Below are 17,770 nucleotides of genomic sequence, written 5' to 3' on the forward strand. Positions count from 1 at the left end.
TCCTGCTTTATTAGCTTTTTAAATCTGTGTATTGAGGAAGAATTAATAGTTGTATGTTCTTCCTCTACTATTGATGGGATGGGATATTTGCAAAAGGGGGAAATTGCCTTTGTTTTGGTACTAAGGAAATAGGAAAACACATTATAAAACTATCTTTTAGGTTGTATTATCCTTGGAGCATTTCTTTACTTTATTGCTGTATCTCAGCCAAATGTAGATACTTTCATTTGTAGCTGCAAGGATTAGTTTATGTGACTTGAAGGACCATGGTACTTTAATAACAATGATTGTTTTTTTCCTTTTAGGAGAGAAGCCATAAGTCTTATCGTCCCTTAACAGTATTGACATTTCGCTTAAATTATCTGTTGAGTGAACTGAAACCGATGTCATATCATCTCCTAAATATGATTTTTCATGCTGTGGTTAGTGTGATATTTCTTAAAGTCTGCAAACTTTTTCTGGACAACAGGAGTAGTATGATTGCTTCTTTACTTTTTGCAGTGCACCCAATACATACAGAAGCAGTAAGTAAGACTGTAAATCAGTGTNAAATCGTTTTTTTTTTTTTTTTTTTTTTTTTTTTTTTTTTTTTACAAAACCTTACATAGTGATTATAATGGTATGTGTCTTCAAGAAAAAAAATTTAACCTTGGCCTTAATTAAAATATTTGAAGATTTTTAAATTGGTATAAGTCTTAACTTCGTAGCGTACAGTCTAACTTCCTACTATATAAAATTTTTAAATTTATTTATTTAAAGATTTTACTTATTTATTTGACAGAGAGAAAACTTGCATGTGCACAAGTAGGAGCAGCGGCAGGCAAAGGGAGAGGGAGAAACAGGCTCCCGCTGAGCAGGGAGCCCGATGTGGGGCTCGATCCCAGGACCTGGGATAAGGACCTGAGCCAAAGGCAGATGCTTAACCGACTGAGCCACCCAGGCGCCCCTAAAGTTTTTAAGTTTAAAACAAGTTTTGAAACATAAACATTTATTACTTAAGGACATAAGATATAATTGCTCAAGAGAATAATGTAAAGTATAAATGAATACAGTTCTTTACTAATTGTTTTTTAATGAATATAGATTTAAAATATTGTCAACTTCGCAGTGTGTTTCAAAGGACAGAAAATAATAAGAAAAATTTAAGTAAAAGATGAAAATATATCAAAATATATGTAAACATAAATAGACATTCTAACCAATGAAAATACTCAGTACTTTCATGTTGTTTGTTGCCACATGTTTCAAAATTGCAAGCTGTCTCTGCTGTTGCCAGTATGTCTGTCAGCCCCTACCTACCAAGATGTACTTAAATTATAACTTTATTTTTCTTGATAACCTTGAAACCCCAAAATTGCCTTCTCAACAGAGCAAAAAGGACTGTTCAATTTGTTGCAAGCTTTCAGTTGTAAGCAAAAAAGTGTGTGTTTAAACTCTGTGTGCTTGAATGGGTGTGTGTGTGTTGGAGGGGGTTTGTGTGTCTCTCCCACTGTCTTTAACCTTTTTATACTTAGTTGAACAGACATTTTTCCATGCATTTACAAAAATGATAGGTTGTTTTAAATTTTACAGTGAGTTCAGAGGTTTGAGGGTTTTATATTTAAATTTTTAGAATTTAAAAAAGGACTTCTGTTTATTTGAGAAAGAGACAGAGAGAGTACAGCAGGCGGAGGGCAGAGGGAGAGGGACAAGCAGACTACCTACTGAGCTGGGAGCCCTGTGCTGGCCTCAATCCCAGGAACGTGAGATCATGACCTGAACTGAAGTCAGACACTTAACTGAGCCACCCAGGCACCCCAAAAAAGGACTTTTCAAAGTTTATTATCTTGAGTTTACGCATTTGTTATGAGATAGAACTTACTGAATTTATTTTAAGAAAATGTGTAAGGCCTTAGGTGTTTTGTTTTTTTTTTAAATTAGGAACTATTCCAGGGGCGCCTGGGTAGCGCAGTCTTAAGCGTCTGCCTTCGGCTCAGGGCGTGATCCCGGCGCCGGGATCGAGTCCCACATCGGGCTCCTCCGCTGGGAGCCTGCTTCTTGCTCTCCCACCCCCCTGCTGTGTTTCCTGTCTCGCTGGCTGTCTCTCTGTCACATAAATAAATAAAATCTTTTAAAAAAAAAAAAAAAAGAACTATTCTAGATTTTGTACTAATATTATGTAAGATGTTACTGTTGAGGGAAGCCGGGTAAATAGTACACAGGACTTCTCTGTACCTATTTTTGCAACTTCCTGTGAGTCTAATTATTTCAAAATAATTATAAAAGAACTGTTACAGAGTCATTGGTTAATTTATTTTTATGGAAGATACACAATTTCACCACATGAGGGCACTCAAAGAATGTCTAAGAAACTGAAATGTATGATTGAAAAATTATGGCGATTTGATTTCTAAAGTGCTATTCTTATTATATGTGGTACTTAAATTTTCAAGAGGCTCTTTATTAATATGAACTCCCCTCCCTTCCCCTTTTTAGGTAACAGGTGTTGTAGGAAGAGCAGAACTTTTGTCCTCTATCTTTTTTCTAGCTGCATTTTTGTCATATACCAAATCAAAAGGACCAGATAATTCCATAGGTGAGTGTCTAACATTTAATTTTTTCTCTGTATCTATAAAATTTGATCAAGTAATTTATTTACTCCATTTCTTATAAAATATATGCCACACTTGGGTATATATATATATTATACTTCTTCAGCATATATGGACATATGAACATGATACACAACATTGTCAGCATTAAAAAATTTTTTGCATGTAGTTTATATTTTATCATGATTAACAGATTCTGTGTTATTTAACTTAAAAAAAATTACTGTAGAATATAGCAGTTTTAGAGTCATTCTTAGTTCCATGTGCTGTTACCTGTAAATGATACAAGTACCAATACTTCAGTTGTTTTTCTATAATAACAACCTGTGAAGGCTGTGAATTGTATTATTTAGGTAAAATTGAAAGCTTATTAGAATATAAGTTTTATTATGGGTTCATCATAGTTCAGCTACTTATTGAATCCCTACCATGTGGCCCACCCTGGAAAATGCTTTGTACAAATTAGGTCATTAATCCTGCTGGTGCCAGCTCTTAGCAGAAAACAAGCTCCAGGCAATAAAAATGATTTTTTAGAAATGTGGCAACAGGGGCATGAAAGAGGTTTTACATAATGGTAACCTGTATTTGGTTGATCTTAAAATATAACTGATTTTTTTTCCTACATCCTTGGAGAATTTTCTCACTATAGACCCAAAGTACTGATGATAAGGAGCCTAATTTTGTATTAATGTCAACCGAGGTTCAAGAAATAAGTGATTTACCCAAACACTTTTAATGTCTTCTTAGATTTGTAATATGGGTAGGTGTCTGTCTCCATTTCCTAGAATGGTTCCTTATATACAGTAAGTGTTCATTATATATTTATTTAGCAAATGACCAAGTGAACAATTAAACAATTAAATTCTAGTTAAAAAGATGCGGACCCTGCTTTTGAACTTCTCTCTATTCTCTTAGCTCTCATAATACTTCATATTCCACACTATGTAATTTTATACTTGAGACTATAAACAGTTTTGTCATCATCTTTGTATTCACTATTTTATCTAATGTATGTTGTCCTGTGCAAAGGTTTTCAATTTGTAATTATTTCATCACTTTAAATTTTAGGCTATTAATGACCCCTGCCCCGTTTTTTTAAACATGATACACCTCAGGGCCTTTGTTCCTTTCCATTCATTTGGGTTTCTGCTCAAATGTCATCAGTACACCACTCATCTTCCCCATTCCTTTCTGCTTCCTTTCACCTTCTATTTTTCTTCATAATACTTAGGTCATCCTTTGACAAATATCTTTACTTATTTTACTATTATCTCCTGCACAAAATGTGCACATACTTAAAATAACTGTTTGAATATGTGTTTGCTGGAGGCTTGTATCTTTACACATGTAAAATCAGTTTAGAAACCTATATTTTGAAGTTGGAATGGATTTTAATGATTGAATCTGTACTTACACATGTACATATTTTTAATGTCGTTAACGTATTTAGCAGGGGGACTTGTTTTGGACACAATCACACGTGGTAACTTTAACCACAGAGATCTGTTTGTAAAATCAAAGTTTATGTTCACACAGTAATATAGTCACCAAAAGTTGAAGAACTGAAGTGACTGGTTTCAATAAAGCTCTTGCCTTTATTAGAACTACTAGTTGCTAAGATTGAATCCACCATTGCAGAAGGCAGCTGTTTGCTTTCTCTGTCTTGGAATGGAATTACAAACTAGTAAGAAGCTCTGAATTTAATGTCAGAGGAACCGAGTTAAAGTCATGATTTCTTTATCGTGCATGACTCTTTTTAGACCTCCAACAATTCTTCCCTCATCTTAAAAATGGGTATGATTATATATGCCTTCATATCCCATTGGTATAATCTACTACTTTTGTATTGATAGTTTTGATCTAACTAGAATATGAGGGGTTTTTTTTTAAGGAAAGGAATACTATTATACGGAGTATCTCCAATAGTGTTTCAAAGTTTTTTGAGTTGTTTTCCTTTCAGTAATTTTAATGTATAGAGTATTTTAAAGTTGAAAACAATTTCAAAAATAAATGAATTTCTGTATTAAGCTGAATGACAAAATGTATTAGATTCATAAATTTTTTTTATTTATACTTGGAATTTAAGTCAATTATTTGAGTTTTTACTTTGATTCATGTTCTTAATAAACCTGAGGTCACACAATCATACTACAAAATATCTTTTACACTAGAAAAGAATTGGAGATCATATTTTAAAGTAGGAAAACTGAAACTCAGAAAAGTTGCCCAAAGTCACAAAGCAAGTTAGTAGTAGATCCAGAATTACATTCAAAATTCATTCTTCTTTAATGAAATCACTACTACTAGTAGTAGATGTTTGCTTGAAGTTGATGAAGTAGGTTTTCTGTTTAAATAGAACTTAGGAATATTCTATTGAAAATTTTTTAAAAGAATATTAAATTCTTACTATGAACCTGTTTCAGTTTTTATACTCTTCTTTTAATAGATGTTAGTCTACTTTCCCCAGTAGTTTTCAGTGTCAGGTTTTTAATAAAACATATAGATGTCTGTGTAATAAAGTATTTGTCTTCATTTCAAACTGATAGTTCATTAATCACAACACTCCAGCCTATAAGTTTCTCTTCTCCACAAAAAATTTTGGTACAAGTTATACATCTTGATATTTTGTTTTGAGTATATAAAGGAAAAATCACAACATTTAAATACGTTTTAAAATATAAAGAATAGGTTAATGGGAAATAACAAACGTGAATATAGAATCACAAGTGAAGTTTTTCAGTAATGTCTAATAGTTGTCTAACTTAAAATTTCTGTTTATGATATTATAAAATTGTTTTGTGTAGTTCTATATTTTTCTGTTCTTAAATTGCAGTGTGGACTCCAATTGCCTTGACAGTGGTTTTAGTTGCTATTGCAACGTTGTGTAAAGAACAAGGAATAACTGTTGTGGGAATTTGCTGTGTGTATGAAGTGTTTATTGCACAAGGGGTAAGGAGAAATGTGTTTTTTTGTTGTTATCCTTTATCATACCTGAACTCTGTTACAATAAACTTTTTCTAAATGTGTCATTATGTAAATTGGTCTGTTTACCAAAAATGATACCAGAAAATTTGCAAGAAACCAGCATCTTTTATCCTCATATCCATTGAAAATTACTTAACATTTTATAACCCGTTCAGTTTAAGGACAACTCTTCGAATTTCAGTAATAGAATCATTAGGCAATTTGGACATGTACACAGTAATATTGTACAATATAATTCAGTATTGGATAAGATTATTGGGCTCAGTTTTATTCATTATCACTTCCACAAATTGTGCCATAGTTTATAGCCAATTTGTATCTAATCTTGCATTTTGAAAACACTGCATTGAAAATATCATGGTATATTCTTACTTAAAAGTTTATTCTTTCCTTTTGCAGTATACTTTGCCATTATTATGGACTACTGCTGGACAGTTTTTCCGTGGAAAGAGTAGTATTCCATTTTCTATGCTGCAGACACTAATAAAACTCATTGTTTTGATGTTCAGTACACTATTACTTGTTGTGATTAGAGTCCAGGTTATTCAGTCCCAACTTCCAGTATTCACCAGGTATGAAATTCTGGTTCTTTTTTTTTTTTTCATTCTTGCTTTTTTTTTTAACTCTCGATGTTAAGTGATTATAAGTGTTTCAGAAAGTCTTTGATTTACATTGAGGTTTTTTAACAGCTTTATTGAGGTATAATATTTTTCTAATGATTTTAACTTAATGATACAATGATTTTAATCTGATTGGTTAAGTGTTAAGTCTCTTATATTTTTAGTGATATTTATCTGCTTGTCCTAATAATTATTGAGGAGAATGTTAAAATCTTTTACTGTAATTATAGAGTTGTCTGTTTCTCCTTGTAGTTTTTTCAATTTTTGCTTCATGTGAGTTAAAGTTCTAAAAGTACATAACATTTAGGATTGTGATGACCTGATCCCTTTACATTAATTAAATGAGTTCTTTATCCCCTGGTCTTTACTCAGAAATTCACTTTATCTATTTTTTCTTAGTGTTACATTGTTTATCTTTTTCTGTCCTTTAACTTTTTATCTATCAATATATTTATATTTAAAGTTGACTTTTTATAGGTTACATAAAGTTGTATCTTCCTTTTTTGTTTGGTCAGATAATATTTTTTAAATGAGATGTTTCAACTGTTTACATTCAATGTGATTTTCACCTTGTTCCAGTTTTCTTTGTGACTAAATGACTTTTTTAACACGTTTGATATGTAGGTCTGCTGGTGCTGAATTGTTTTAGCTTTATATATAAAAATATTCTACCTTTGTTTTTGAAAAGTATTTTGAATTCTGAGTGTAGAATTCCACATTGATTGTTGTGCATTCAGCACTCTAATAATGTTGCTCTGCTATTTTCTAGCTTGCATTGTTTTCACTGGGCAATCCTTTGTCATCTTTATTTTTATGCTTCTGCGTGTAGTGTGTCTTTTTCTCTCTGCCTACTTTATTTTCTCTTTGTCATTGTTTCTCTATTTTTTTTTAATTGAGACATAATTGATATATAACACTATTAGTTTTAGGTATACAGTATAATGGTTTAATAATATATATTATCACAATAAGTGTACTTAACATCTATCCATCACCACACATAATTACAAAAAAATTTTTTTCTTTTGATGAAGACTTTTAAGACCTATTTTCTTTGGAATTTTCAAATATACAATACAGTATCATTAACTATGGTCACCTGCTGCGTATCACTAACATAGAACTTACTTATAACAAAATTTGGGTGAAGGTGGTCAGATGACACAAACTTCCAGTCACTGTTCTTTTATTTTCATGTATCTTGCGCTTAGGTTAATTGAGCGTAGGATCAGTAGGTTTTACTTTATGTAAATTTGGAAATTTTTTTATCTATTACTTCTTGAAATATTTTTCTCTTCTTTTTCTGGGACCCCAACTACATGTATATTAAGCCTTTGATAGTTGTCAGACTAATGTTCTTTTTATTTCCCTCCAAAAACTATATTCTCCCTGTTTTCATTTTGGATAGTTTCTTCTCCAGTGTATTCAAGTTCACTAATCTTTTTTCTGCAATGTCTAATCTGCCTTTAATTATTTTCTAGTTCTTTTTCATTTCAGATATTGTTTCCATCTCTAGAAATTCTGTTTAAGACTTTTCATGTTTCATGGCTCTACATGAGATGTTCTAGTGCTTTAATTTCCTCAACTACTAATTTTATTGTATGTGTCATTTCTTAGTTTAGATTAAATAATTTTTCTCCTCATGGATTATGTTTCTACTTCTTCACATGCCAGGCAATTTTTTAATAGATGTCATATGTGCATTTTACTTTAATATATAAATGTTTTAGAACTTTGTTCTGGGATGCATTTAAGTTATTTGAGAAATGTTTCATCTTCTAGCCACACTTTTAATCTTTGATGAATGAGACCACAACAGCATTTACAGTAGGGCTGATTTTCTTCCGCTACTGACACAAGACCGTTCTGACTACTCTATCTGATAGACTGTGATTTATGAGAATTTTCATCCTGGCTGCTGAGGAACGATTGCTACCTTTGTATGGTATTTGAGATTTTTTATCTAATTCTTTTGAGAGGTACTTTTCTAACTGCATTATCTTTCCTACGGCTATTATAGCAAATTACCAGAAACTGGATAGCTTAAAGCAGCAGAAATTTATTCTCTGTCAGTGCTAGAGACCAGGAGTCCAAAATCAAGGTGTCAGGCACAGTTGGTTCCTTCTGAAGACTCTCAGGAAGAATCTGTTCCATGTTTCTTTCCTAGTTTCTAGTGGTTGCTAGCAGTCTTTGGCATTCCTTCTTGCTTGTATTTCTCCGTATTCTCTTTGTATAAGAACACCAGTCATTAGATTTAGGGCTCACCCTAATCTAGTATGACCTCATCCTAATTTAACTAATTACATCGGCAAAAAAATAGGTTTCCAGTAATGTCACAATCTGAGGTTGTGGGTGATATGAATGTTTGAGAGACATGGTTCAACCCACTACACTGTTCTTGAGTGTTTCCTCACATACATATGCTGATCAGTTCTCATCAGTACTAAAAACTGGAGAGAGACCTTCTGCAGATATAAGTATAAGTTCTCTTTCTCAGCAGCTTTCTTCTCTCTGGTATTCTGTCCACTGACCCTAGCCCCTGGGCTCCTAGGGCTCCCATTTCCATCTTTGCAACCTAAGGATACTACTAGGCTCCACTAGGTTCCCCCTCACTCCACAGACTAAAAACTGTCTAGTTATTGAACTTTCCAGGTAGGGTTTCCCTCATTTTTTTTTTTTCTTCCTCTCAGGTCTTTGCTGATGCTCAGTTAAGAAAAGTTTTATAGGGGCGCCTGGGTGGCACAGCGGTTGAGTGTCTGCCTTCAGCTCAGGGCGTGATCCCAGCGTTATGGGATCGAGCCCCACATCAGGCTCCTCTGCTATGAGCCTGCTTCTTCCTCTCCCACTCCCCCTGCTTGTGTTCCCTCTCTCGCTGGCTGTCTCTATCTCTGTCAAATAAATAAATAAAATCTTTAAAAAAAAAAGTTTTATATATCTTGTCTGGTTCTTTGCTTGTTTAAAGCTAGAAGCAAAAGTTGTGCTGAATTTAACAGTCTACGTATTTTTTTCCTGCTCTAACATTTAGCATTTTTCCATTTCACCTTGTACTCAGCTAAAATTTAAAATGAAACTTATACTAGTTCTTTATTCAGTTATATTAAAGTATCTGACATTAAATGCAAGAACTTTTTTCTTCTTTTTTTTTTTAAACAAAAGGCCAAAATGTTGTTGGTGTGCTATCTAGGATAGTGCATTGCTGGCCCTGGTTAGAATAAAATTTATTCAGATAATTCTCTTACCTTAAACATTTTCTTTGTAATATTTTCCATATAATTATTATTTTTAGTAGCATTTTTTTCTTTAAAGAATAATTACTTTTTAATTTCATGAATTTTTACTTCTGAGTCTATCCACGGCTAGTTCAGTCTAGCCACTGAAAACTCATTTAAATATGGGAACTAAATTGAATTGTAAATATATATATATATATATATATATAATATATATACTTTATATATTTCCTTCTTTGCCTTAAGTTTCAGTGTTATGGTTTTTATTATTCCTTTTAGAGAATTTCCATCAACTGCTTTTCATGTCCAGTTGTGTTTGTTTTGTTTATGTATTTGTGGATGGCTATATGGAGTATGTTAAATTAAATATATATTTTCCAAATGGAAGCATTTAAAAATATGTGTGTATATACACTTTCTTCTATTACATTACCCTCTGAAGTTGATTATAATATTGCTTGACTTGCTTTGACGTGTTCTTTCTCTAACTCTCTTACAGTTATTAAATTGGCAATTCTAAATCAACCATTAATTATAAAAATGAACTCTGAATAGTGAATTATAGGAAAAAATCTTTATATTCACTTCTGTTGGTTATTTGAGAATTCATGTCCTGACTCAAGATTTATTATTTTTCATTCATGTAGATATTCAAATATGAAAGTTTTTTTAGATATTATTTGTGCAAATAGTATTTACTTTTTCTCAGCCATTTGAATTTTTAAGAAGACCAAGTCAAATAAATGTTTGATTTTTCATTAACTGATTCATTTTTAAATGAGAAATTGGGTTTTAAGGGACTATATATTAACATAGCCAATAAAATTTTGAATGTAGCCTAAAAAAATAAAAATCTGAAGCTATTCATTTGAAATATATATATATATATATTTTTTTATTTTTTAAGATTTTATTTATTTGACAGAGGACACAGTGAGAGAGGGAACACAAGCAGGGGGAGTGGGAGAGGGAGAAGCAGGCTTCCTGCTGAGCAGGGAGCCTGATGTGGGGCTTGATCCCAGGACCCTGGGATCATGACCTGTGCCAAAGGCAGACGCTTAATGACTGAGCCACCCAGGCACCCCTGAAATATATTTTAAAAAATGATTTGACTATGATTTGACTTAAGTTTGTAGGAAACATACTAAATTAATGAAGTGTACATGTAATATATCATGGCCTGGACAAATATAAATTAGGATATAAGTTTATATTAGTACGTACTAGGAGAAAAAGTAGAACACAAGTAAAATGTTACATAGGCCTATACAGTTACTATTCTATACTGGAAATTTTATTTTCAGCTTCTTAGAAGTCTAAGCAAAGGGAAGAGCTCACAGGTGATACAATTTTCTCTGTCCATGACAAAAGAAAGCCATAGTAATTCTTTCTAGGAAGCATAATTTTTATCAGCATTTAGTGCTAAAAGAAGCATCTCATGAAGAAAAAACATTGGTTAGTGTTCTCAGAAGCACTCATACACACATACAACAATGAATCTTTTAAAACTTTTCTTTTTACTTTTAATCAGGAGGTTATACTTCTGCAGAGTATCTTATTATAGTGAGTTGTCTGAATTATTCTAATAATAAACTAGAAATAGATAACCTAGTTGCCTTTTAAACAGTTCATAGTTTGTCTCAACTAGACATTTCTTAAAAGGTTAGACAGTTTCAGTTTCAACTCTAGTGAGGACTGGGGTATTAGTAAAAATATTTTGTCTTTTCAATGAGATTACATGTAAAATATTGCTTTTATTGTTTGGTATTTTATTTATATGTTACATATTTTGTGTTTACAAAATGTTTTAGTTTAAATAACTTTTTTTTTCATTCTTTATACAGGTTTGATAACCCAGCTGCTGTAAGCCCAACTCCTACAAGGCAGCTAACTTTTAACTATCTCCTTCCTTTGAATGCTTGGCTTCTGTTAAATCCTTCAGAACTCTGCTGTGATTGGACCATGGGAACAATACCGCTTATAGAGTCATTTCTAGATATTCGAAATCTTGCCACATTTACTTTCTTTTGCTTTTTGGGGGCATTGGGAATATTCAGTCTCAGATACCCTGGTGATTCCTCCAAAACTGTTTTAATGGTAAGAAACTCTTGGGGTGCCTGGGTGGCTCAGTCATTAAGCATCTGTCTTTGGCTCAGGGCATGGTCCCGGTGTTCTGGGGTCGAGCCCCACATCAGGCTCCTCCACTGGGAGCCTGCCTCTTCCTTTCCCACTCCCCCTGCTTGTGTTCCTTCTCTCGCTGGCTGTCTCTCTCTCTGTCAAATAAATAAATAAAATCTTAAAAAAAAAAATGTAAGAAACTCAATTTTTCAGATGATATAACATTTAGTTGATTTGGAGACGCCTTTAATTTTTCAAAGCATCTTAGAAATAGCATCTTTCTTTGTTCAACATCAGCCTAATTTATTAACTTATTTTAGGCTATCCTAAATTATATACCAGAATTTCATATGCAGGCATAATTTGACATTTAGCATGTAAAATAAAAACTGGTTTTGAATTTCCTTGATTTGGTAGGAACTCTGAAACCATGAATCATGCCTTTGGCATCATTTTCTTCTATTTCTTTACCCAAGTTTTACACTTTGAGGAAATAGACATTGTTTTCTTGACACAGAGAAGAGTTTCACGTAAGATAGACAACTAGAGGGGCGCCTGGGTGGCACAGCGGTTGAGCGTCTGCCTTCGGCTCAGGGCGTGATCCCGGCGTTATGGGATTGAGCCCCACATCAGGCTCCTCTGCTGTGAGCCTGCTTCTTCCTCTCCCACTCCCCCTGCTTGTGATCCCTCTCTCGCTGGCTGTCTTTATCTCATAAATAAATAAAAAAATCTTAAAAAAAAAAAAAGATAGACAACTAGAAATATGTAGCTTTTTAGTTCTCATCAGCAAGATTTTCATTACTCCCCAAGTTATTTTTTACTATGTTCAGAGAACTCTGATTATTTACATAGTCTTCTTTTTGTTTTTCTGGGGTGTGTTTCTTTGTAATTTTCTTACTCTGCTGTCACGTCTTACTTGCAGCAGTTTTATTGTGTCTTCCTTTAAATTACTGAAGACAGTAATAATCTTTACATTTTCTTGAGCATTTGCTGTATGCCAGGAAGTGTTTTGAATGCTTTACAAATGTATCATCGCTGGCTGCAGCCACTAGGTTCATTTATTCATTCAGTAAAAAGTTTTTCTTGTAGCCTGTGTACCAGGCAGCCTTTTAGGCACTAAGGATATGATAAAAAGAAATAGAAGGCCTCAAATACCAGGAACTGGCATTTTGGGAAAATTTGAAGCTAATCTCTGAGATATAGAGAAGATTGAAAAAATACAGAGTTTGGGGAAAAGATCATGTTTACTACTACTTTTTAATGTGTTGAGTTTGATCCTGGTAGATATTTTTAATAGCACTTAGTGCCTAGAGTTCAGAGGAGAGTCCTAAGCTTCACATAAAAATTTGATAGATTGGCATAGAGGTAGTAATTGAAACCAGGATGTGAATAAGAAGGTTTATGGAGAGGTTATGTAGAGAGCAGCCTTTCTCAACTGGGGTTTTGTGACTTTCTCAAAGATGGTAACCAGCTATTACCATTCCAAATACATAGAATAGAAGATAATTCATACACATAATGAATGCCTTAGAGTATTTGGTCTTAATTCTCCCTCAAAAAATAGTTGAAGGGGCTAGCTAGATAGAGTGAAAAGAGAAGAACCCTACAACTAGATCTTGAAAAACTCCTATATTTAGATATTGTATGGAGGAGACTTAACCTAAATAGGAGATAGACCAAATGGATGGAAAAGTAGTTAAGTATTTCAAGAAAGATGGAATGGTTATCACGAACAGATGCTGTTAGGCAGAAAAGTGAGATCAGTCATATCTGACCTTTTTTAGGAGTATTGGTTACTTAATGAAATTTATTTCTATGGAGAGATTCAATTGGGAGATGAGGATATGAAGATTGGTAGTATAGATAACCTGTAGGGGTAACTCAAATTTGAATATTTCAAAGGAGGAGATAAGCTTGAATTTATTACCACCTAAGTAAGAGAAGACTAAGCCAGCTTGAAGCATAACAGACTGCTGATCTCAGGTAGAGCTGGGAGGAAGCATAAAGATCTAGAATTAGTGGATCTCCAAAGGTAGGAGAATCACTTTCATTGGAGTACTCAGTTGGCTGACTTTTAGAAGCAAGGAATATCACTAATGGGTTGACTTGCAAAAACATACTTGTTGATTTGAAATGTTGATTAAATGGGGTTAGAGTTTTGTTAAAACCTGTTAACATCTCTGTCAGTGTATTTTTTACCACATACAGAAGTTGGATGTATAAAAATATTAATGTCTTATTTTAGATACATTTTCAAAAAATATTTAATTGGACGAGACCTAATTATAAGTTCTAGCTTGATCTCACCTTGGTGACATACATCCTGATGTTTGTTGTTACCGACCCTAAGTTGCCTTCTTTATGTTTAAATTAGTATTGTTTATAGCATTTTGAAAATTGTCCATCAATACATTATTCAAATTAAATGATAAAATATTTAGGTTTAACTTTTGAGTTTCCATAAGTTTTTTTTAACTTACTGAAATATCTTCTTTTTCTTTGTAGGCACTTTGTTTGATGGCGTTACCATTTATTCCTGCATCAAACCTTTTTTTCCCAGTTGGATTTGTTGTTGCTGAGCGAGTATTATATGTTCCTAGCATGGGATTCTGTATTTTGGTAGCCCATGGATGGCAGAAAATATCAAACAAAAGGTGAATTAAAATGTTAGTTCATTTAATGCTTACTAACCATAGAATTAAGTGTGATACATTTAAGTACTTAAAATGTTTAGTTTAGTTATATAAGTCCTACTTTTATACCTTTTTATTTTTCATCTTGATAGTCTCCTCATTTTTCTGTAATTTAGGTTAGGAAAGCTCCATGGTACCTATGTTCTTCTTATTATTAATATAATTTTATCATACAGCCTGTGACATAACAAACCTTGAGTCAGACCCAAATGAAAACAAGGGTATTGTTGAGACTAGAGTTATAAATGACCATTTCCACTTCAATATGCAGTGAACTAAGATATAGTCTTCTTGAGTCATATTGAGTCAATGCATATAAATGCATATAGTAAGCAATCTATAATTTCTTGATATCATCACTATCTGCATCATAACCACCATGTCCTACTTGCCTTAAACTAACAGTTAAGGAACAGAATAGTCACACTGTATATATACAAGAAATGACCACTGACTGCTTTCTCACTTTCCATTCGTCCTTCAACCCACAGCATTCTGACTTGTCTCTACGTCATTGCCTCCTAGTAGCTAAATCCAGTCAGTGCTTGTATTTAAAATGTATTTCCCTGGCGTGTATAAAAAGTGTCTCTCCTAATTCTCTTCCATGTCTGTTCATTGTTGTTCAGTCCCTTTTCAGAGTCTTCTTGGTATACATGCTCTTTAAATATTTTTTATTTGCCAGAGTTTACTCACAGCCATTTTCCTCACACTGCATATTCTCTCTGGGTGATCTCATCCGTGTCTACAATTTTCCCTAACATCTACCAGGCCTTTTCTCTTAACTTATACCCATATACCCAGTTTTAATCAATACCAGTTTTTGAGTGCTTACCATGTGCCAAGAGCCATGATAGACCTTTTAGATTTGTTTTCCCCTTTAATCTAACATTCCTTAACTCTGTTGTGCACATTTGAAAGTTAAAGCTCGTACAGGTTACTTGAATCAGGTTACCTCAAGATCACATTTTTTAAAAGTAGGCCCCATGGTCCATGCTCTTTCTGATCCATGCACTCTTATCACGATTAAGTGGATTTCTCAAAATGAAAGAAGTTGAACTGTGTTACTAAGGCAAAAACAGACTTAGAGAACATTAGTACTAAATGAGGCCTTAGGGATTATTGAAGTATCACCTTTTTATAGATGAAGAATTGAGTCCCAAATAATTAGCCTAAAGCTGTATAAGTAATTTGTATCTATTTCATAAAGAGTTAGTTTTACTATGACTTATAATAAATAATTCTAGCTTTAAAATATGAAATTATTCCAAGAATGTCATGATAACCTGTGGTTTAGATGCTGTCTGTGTAAGCCAATTTTTTTTTAAATATAGCCAATGACAAATTGACCCTTGATAAACACAAGAATATTCAAATTGTAAGTAAAGGCCCTAAAAAGGAAAAGTCACAGTTAAAAATTGGTTTGTCAGCTTTTTGCCGTTATATGTAAACAGAGTTTTTGAAATAGAGGCAAATATTGGAATTTAATATGATTAAAGACTGAAGTAGAAGGTAGTATGCATAATATTTAATTTTTTGGTGGTGTTCCCTTTGAAGTTAGATAATTATTAGAACTATCCACGTTCCTTCGAATAAACTCAAAGATGATATTTGGGGATATTTAACATACTTTTTACCTTCTTCTAAAAGATCAAATGCTTCTGGTGATGTAGACAATGGTTTTTTTGTTTTGCTTTTTTCTCTTAAACAGTGTATTAAAAAAGATATCCTGGGTTTGTCTGTCTATGGTGATATTCACTCATGCCTTAAAAACACTCCACAGAAATTGGGATTGGGAGTCTGAATATACATTGTTTATGTCAGCCTTGAAGGTAAAGTATTATCCAGAATGACAGGAAAGTATGTTATTAATGATTTCTTATAGTCATGTCTAAGATGTTTTTACATTTAATTAGACATTTTACTGTCAATTTTAAGTACTTCTCCAAAAGATTATTAAAAATAATTTGTTCTTTATGTAGCATATACTATAACCAGTGCTTTGAATTATATTTAGTTGGTTTGTCTATGGAATATATGAATAATTCCCTAAATGCTATATGGTTGTTAGAAGCTCAAATGATAATATAATGTTTAAATAAGAATGCCATATATAGTTCATAGTTCTGAAGGTGAACTTTTTTTTTAACCTTTTAACATCTTTAAAATCAGAATAAATCTTAAGGGAGAAGCATCTTATAATTAATTAGTGGCTTTTTGTTTTCTTAATTGTGAGTCTTAGAATTGATGGCATTTTAGATTCAGTGAAATAAAATGCATAACAAAAAATGGTACCCTACTATGTAGAAGATAACCAAGGTTACAATACTGTAGGAAAGATAGGAACTGGCAGAAAGTAGTGACAAAGTATTTCTGTATAACGGACAACATATGGGAATAAGGTCTTTTTTAAAAATTATAAAATTTGGTTTCTGTAAGTTATAAGCAGTGATTTTTTTCCTCAGGTGCTTCTCTTCAAAACTCTAAATTCTTAACTTCCTTTTGGCTATTTCTGTAGTCCCCATTGCTTGGTTTTACTGGAATACTGCCTCATTCCAATAGTCTCTGTGACTTCTTGATTTGGCATCAACTTAAGATCACATGACTATCCTTTTGTCTCAGTAATTCCACTCCCTCCTGTAGCTCAGAAGTCTGTAAACAAAAGAGACCTCATTACTATTCTTAATCTGCACTCCTGGAATGCCAATGGAGCCCCATAATTTTCAAGAATTTGCTTATCTTTATTCCTAGAACAATCTCAAAACCACAGCCCCACTCACTGAGACAAGTTCCTTGGCAAGGTACCATCCTCTCCCTGCAGGAACATCATGCCCATCTGTGAACTCTTAAAGCACAGATTAATTTAGAACTTTAATCCCAGGTTTCCCATTACCATAATAGACTACATAAATAGCTTTAAAACAAGCCTAAAAATAAGTAATCAGTGCAATGTTAAACATATTCTCATGTTCCAATACCTTCTTTCCCAAACGAATACAAATAATAGAGCAGTTTTCAAACAGCACGATGCTTTTTTTTTTTTTTTAAAGGTAAGCTCTATGCCCAGTGTGGGGCTTGAAGATCAAGAGTTACATACTCTACTGACTGAGCCAGCCAAGCACCTCATGATGTTGATCAAATAAAATATTTAGTAAAATTCTAATATATCAAATAGATGAAATCAGACTGCTGTGGTTTTAATATGTTTATGTTAAAAGGAAGGAGAGTAAATTTGGTAGAACACTTCGTTTGGCTCCTTTCTCATCTCCAGGGACAGCTCTGTGGAACACTCCATTCCTAATAATACACAAGACAAATATCTTTGTTAATTGAAGGTATACATATAAGTTTTTCTTTTCTGAGAGAAAATTTGAATTATTTTTTCAAGTTTTATTGAAGTATAATTGATATATAACTTTATATTAGCTTAAGGTGTACAACATAATGATATCTGTGTATATTACGAAATAAATACAATAAGTTAACTTCTGTCACCTCACATAGGTACAGTTTTTTTCTTTTGATGAGAATTTCGA

The 17,770-nt window shown here is 32.9% G+C and overlaps 1 protein-coding gene across 3 annotated transcripts in view; it reads left to right on the forward strand.

The window, feature by feature from the left end:
* Nucleotides 1-17,770, forward strand: part of TMTC3 (transmembrane O-mannosyltransferase targeting cadherins 3) — a 52,559-nt gene that overhangs the window by 17,351 nt on the left and 17,438 nt on the right. For all 3 annotated transcript variants that reach the window (XM_034643545.1, XM_019802250.2, XM_011228057.3), the window contains exons 3-9: nt 306-524; nt 2,476-2,575; nt 5,425-5,540; nt 5,976-6,148; nt 11,271-11,523; nt 14,050-14,198; nt 15,946-16,066. In XM_034643545.1, the coding sequence (XP_034499436.1) occupies nt 306-524; nt 2,476-2,575; nt 5,425-5,540; nt 5,976-6,148; nt 11,271-11,523; nt 14,050-14,198; nt 15,946-16,066 (1,131 nt within the window). The remainder of the gene's footprint in view (nt 1-305; nt 525-2,475; nt 2,576-5,424; nt 5,541-5,975; nt 6,149-11,270; nt 11,524-14,049; nt 14,199-15,945; nt 16,067-17,770) is intronic.

Source organism: Ailuropoda melanoleuca, chromosome 15, assembly GCF_002007445.2.
Source record: "Ailuropoda melanoleuca isolate Jingjing chromosome 15, ASM200744v2, whole genome shotgun sequence".
Classification (NCBI taxonomy): domain Eukaryota; kingdom Metazoa; phylum Chordata; class Mammalia; order Carnivora; family Ursidae; genus Ailuropoda; species Ailuropoda melanoleuca.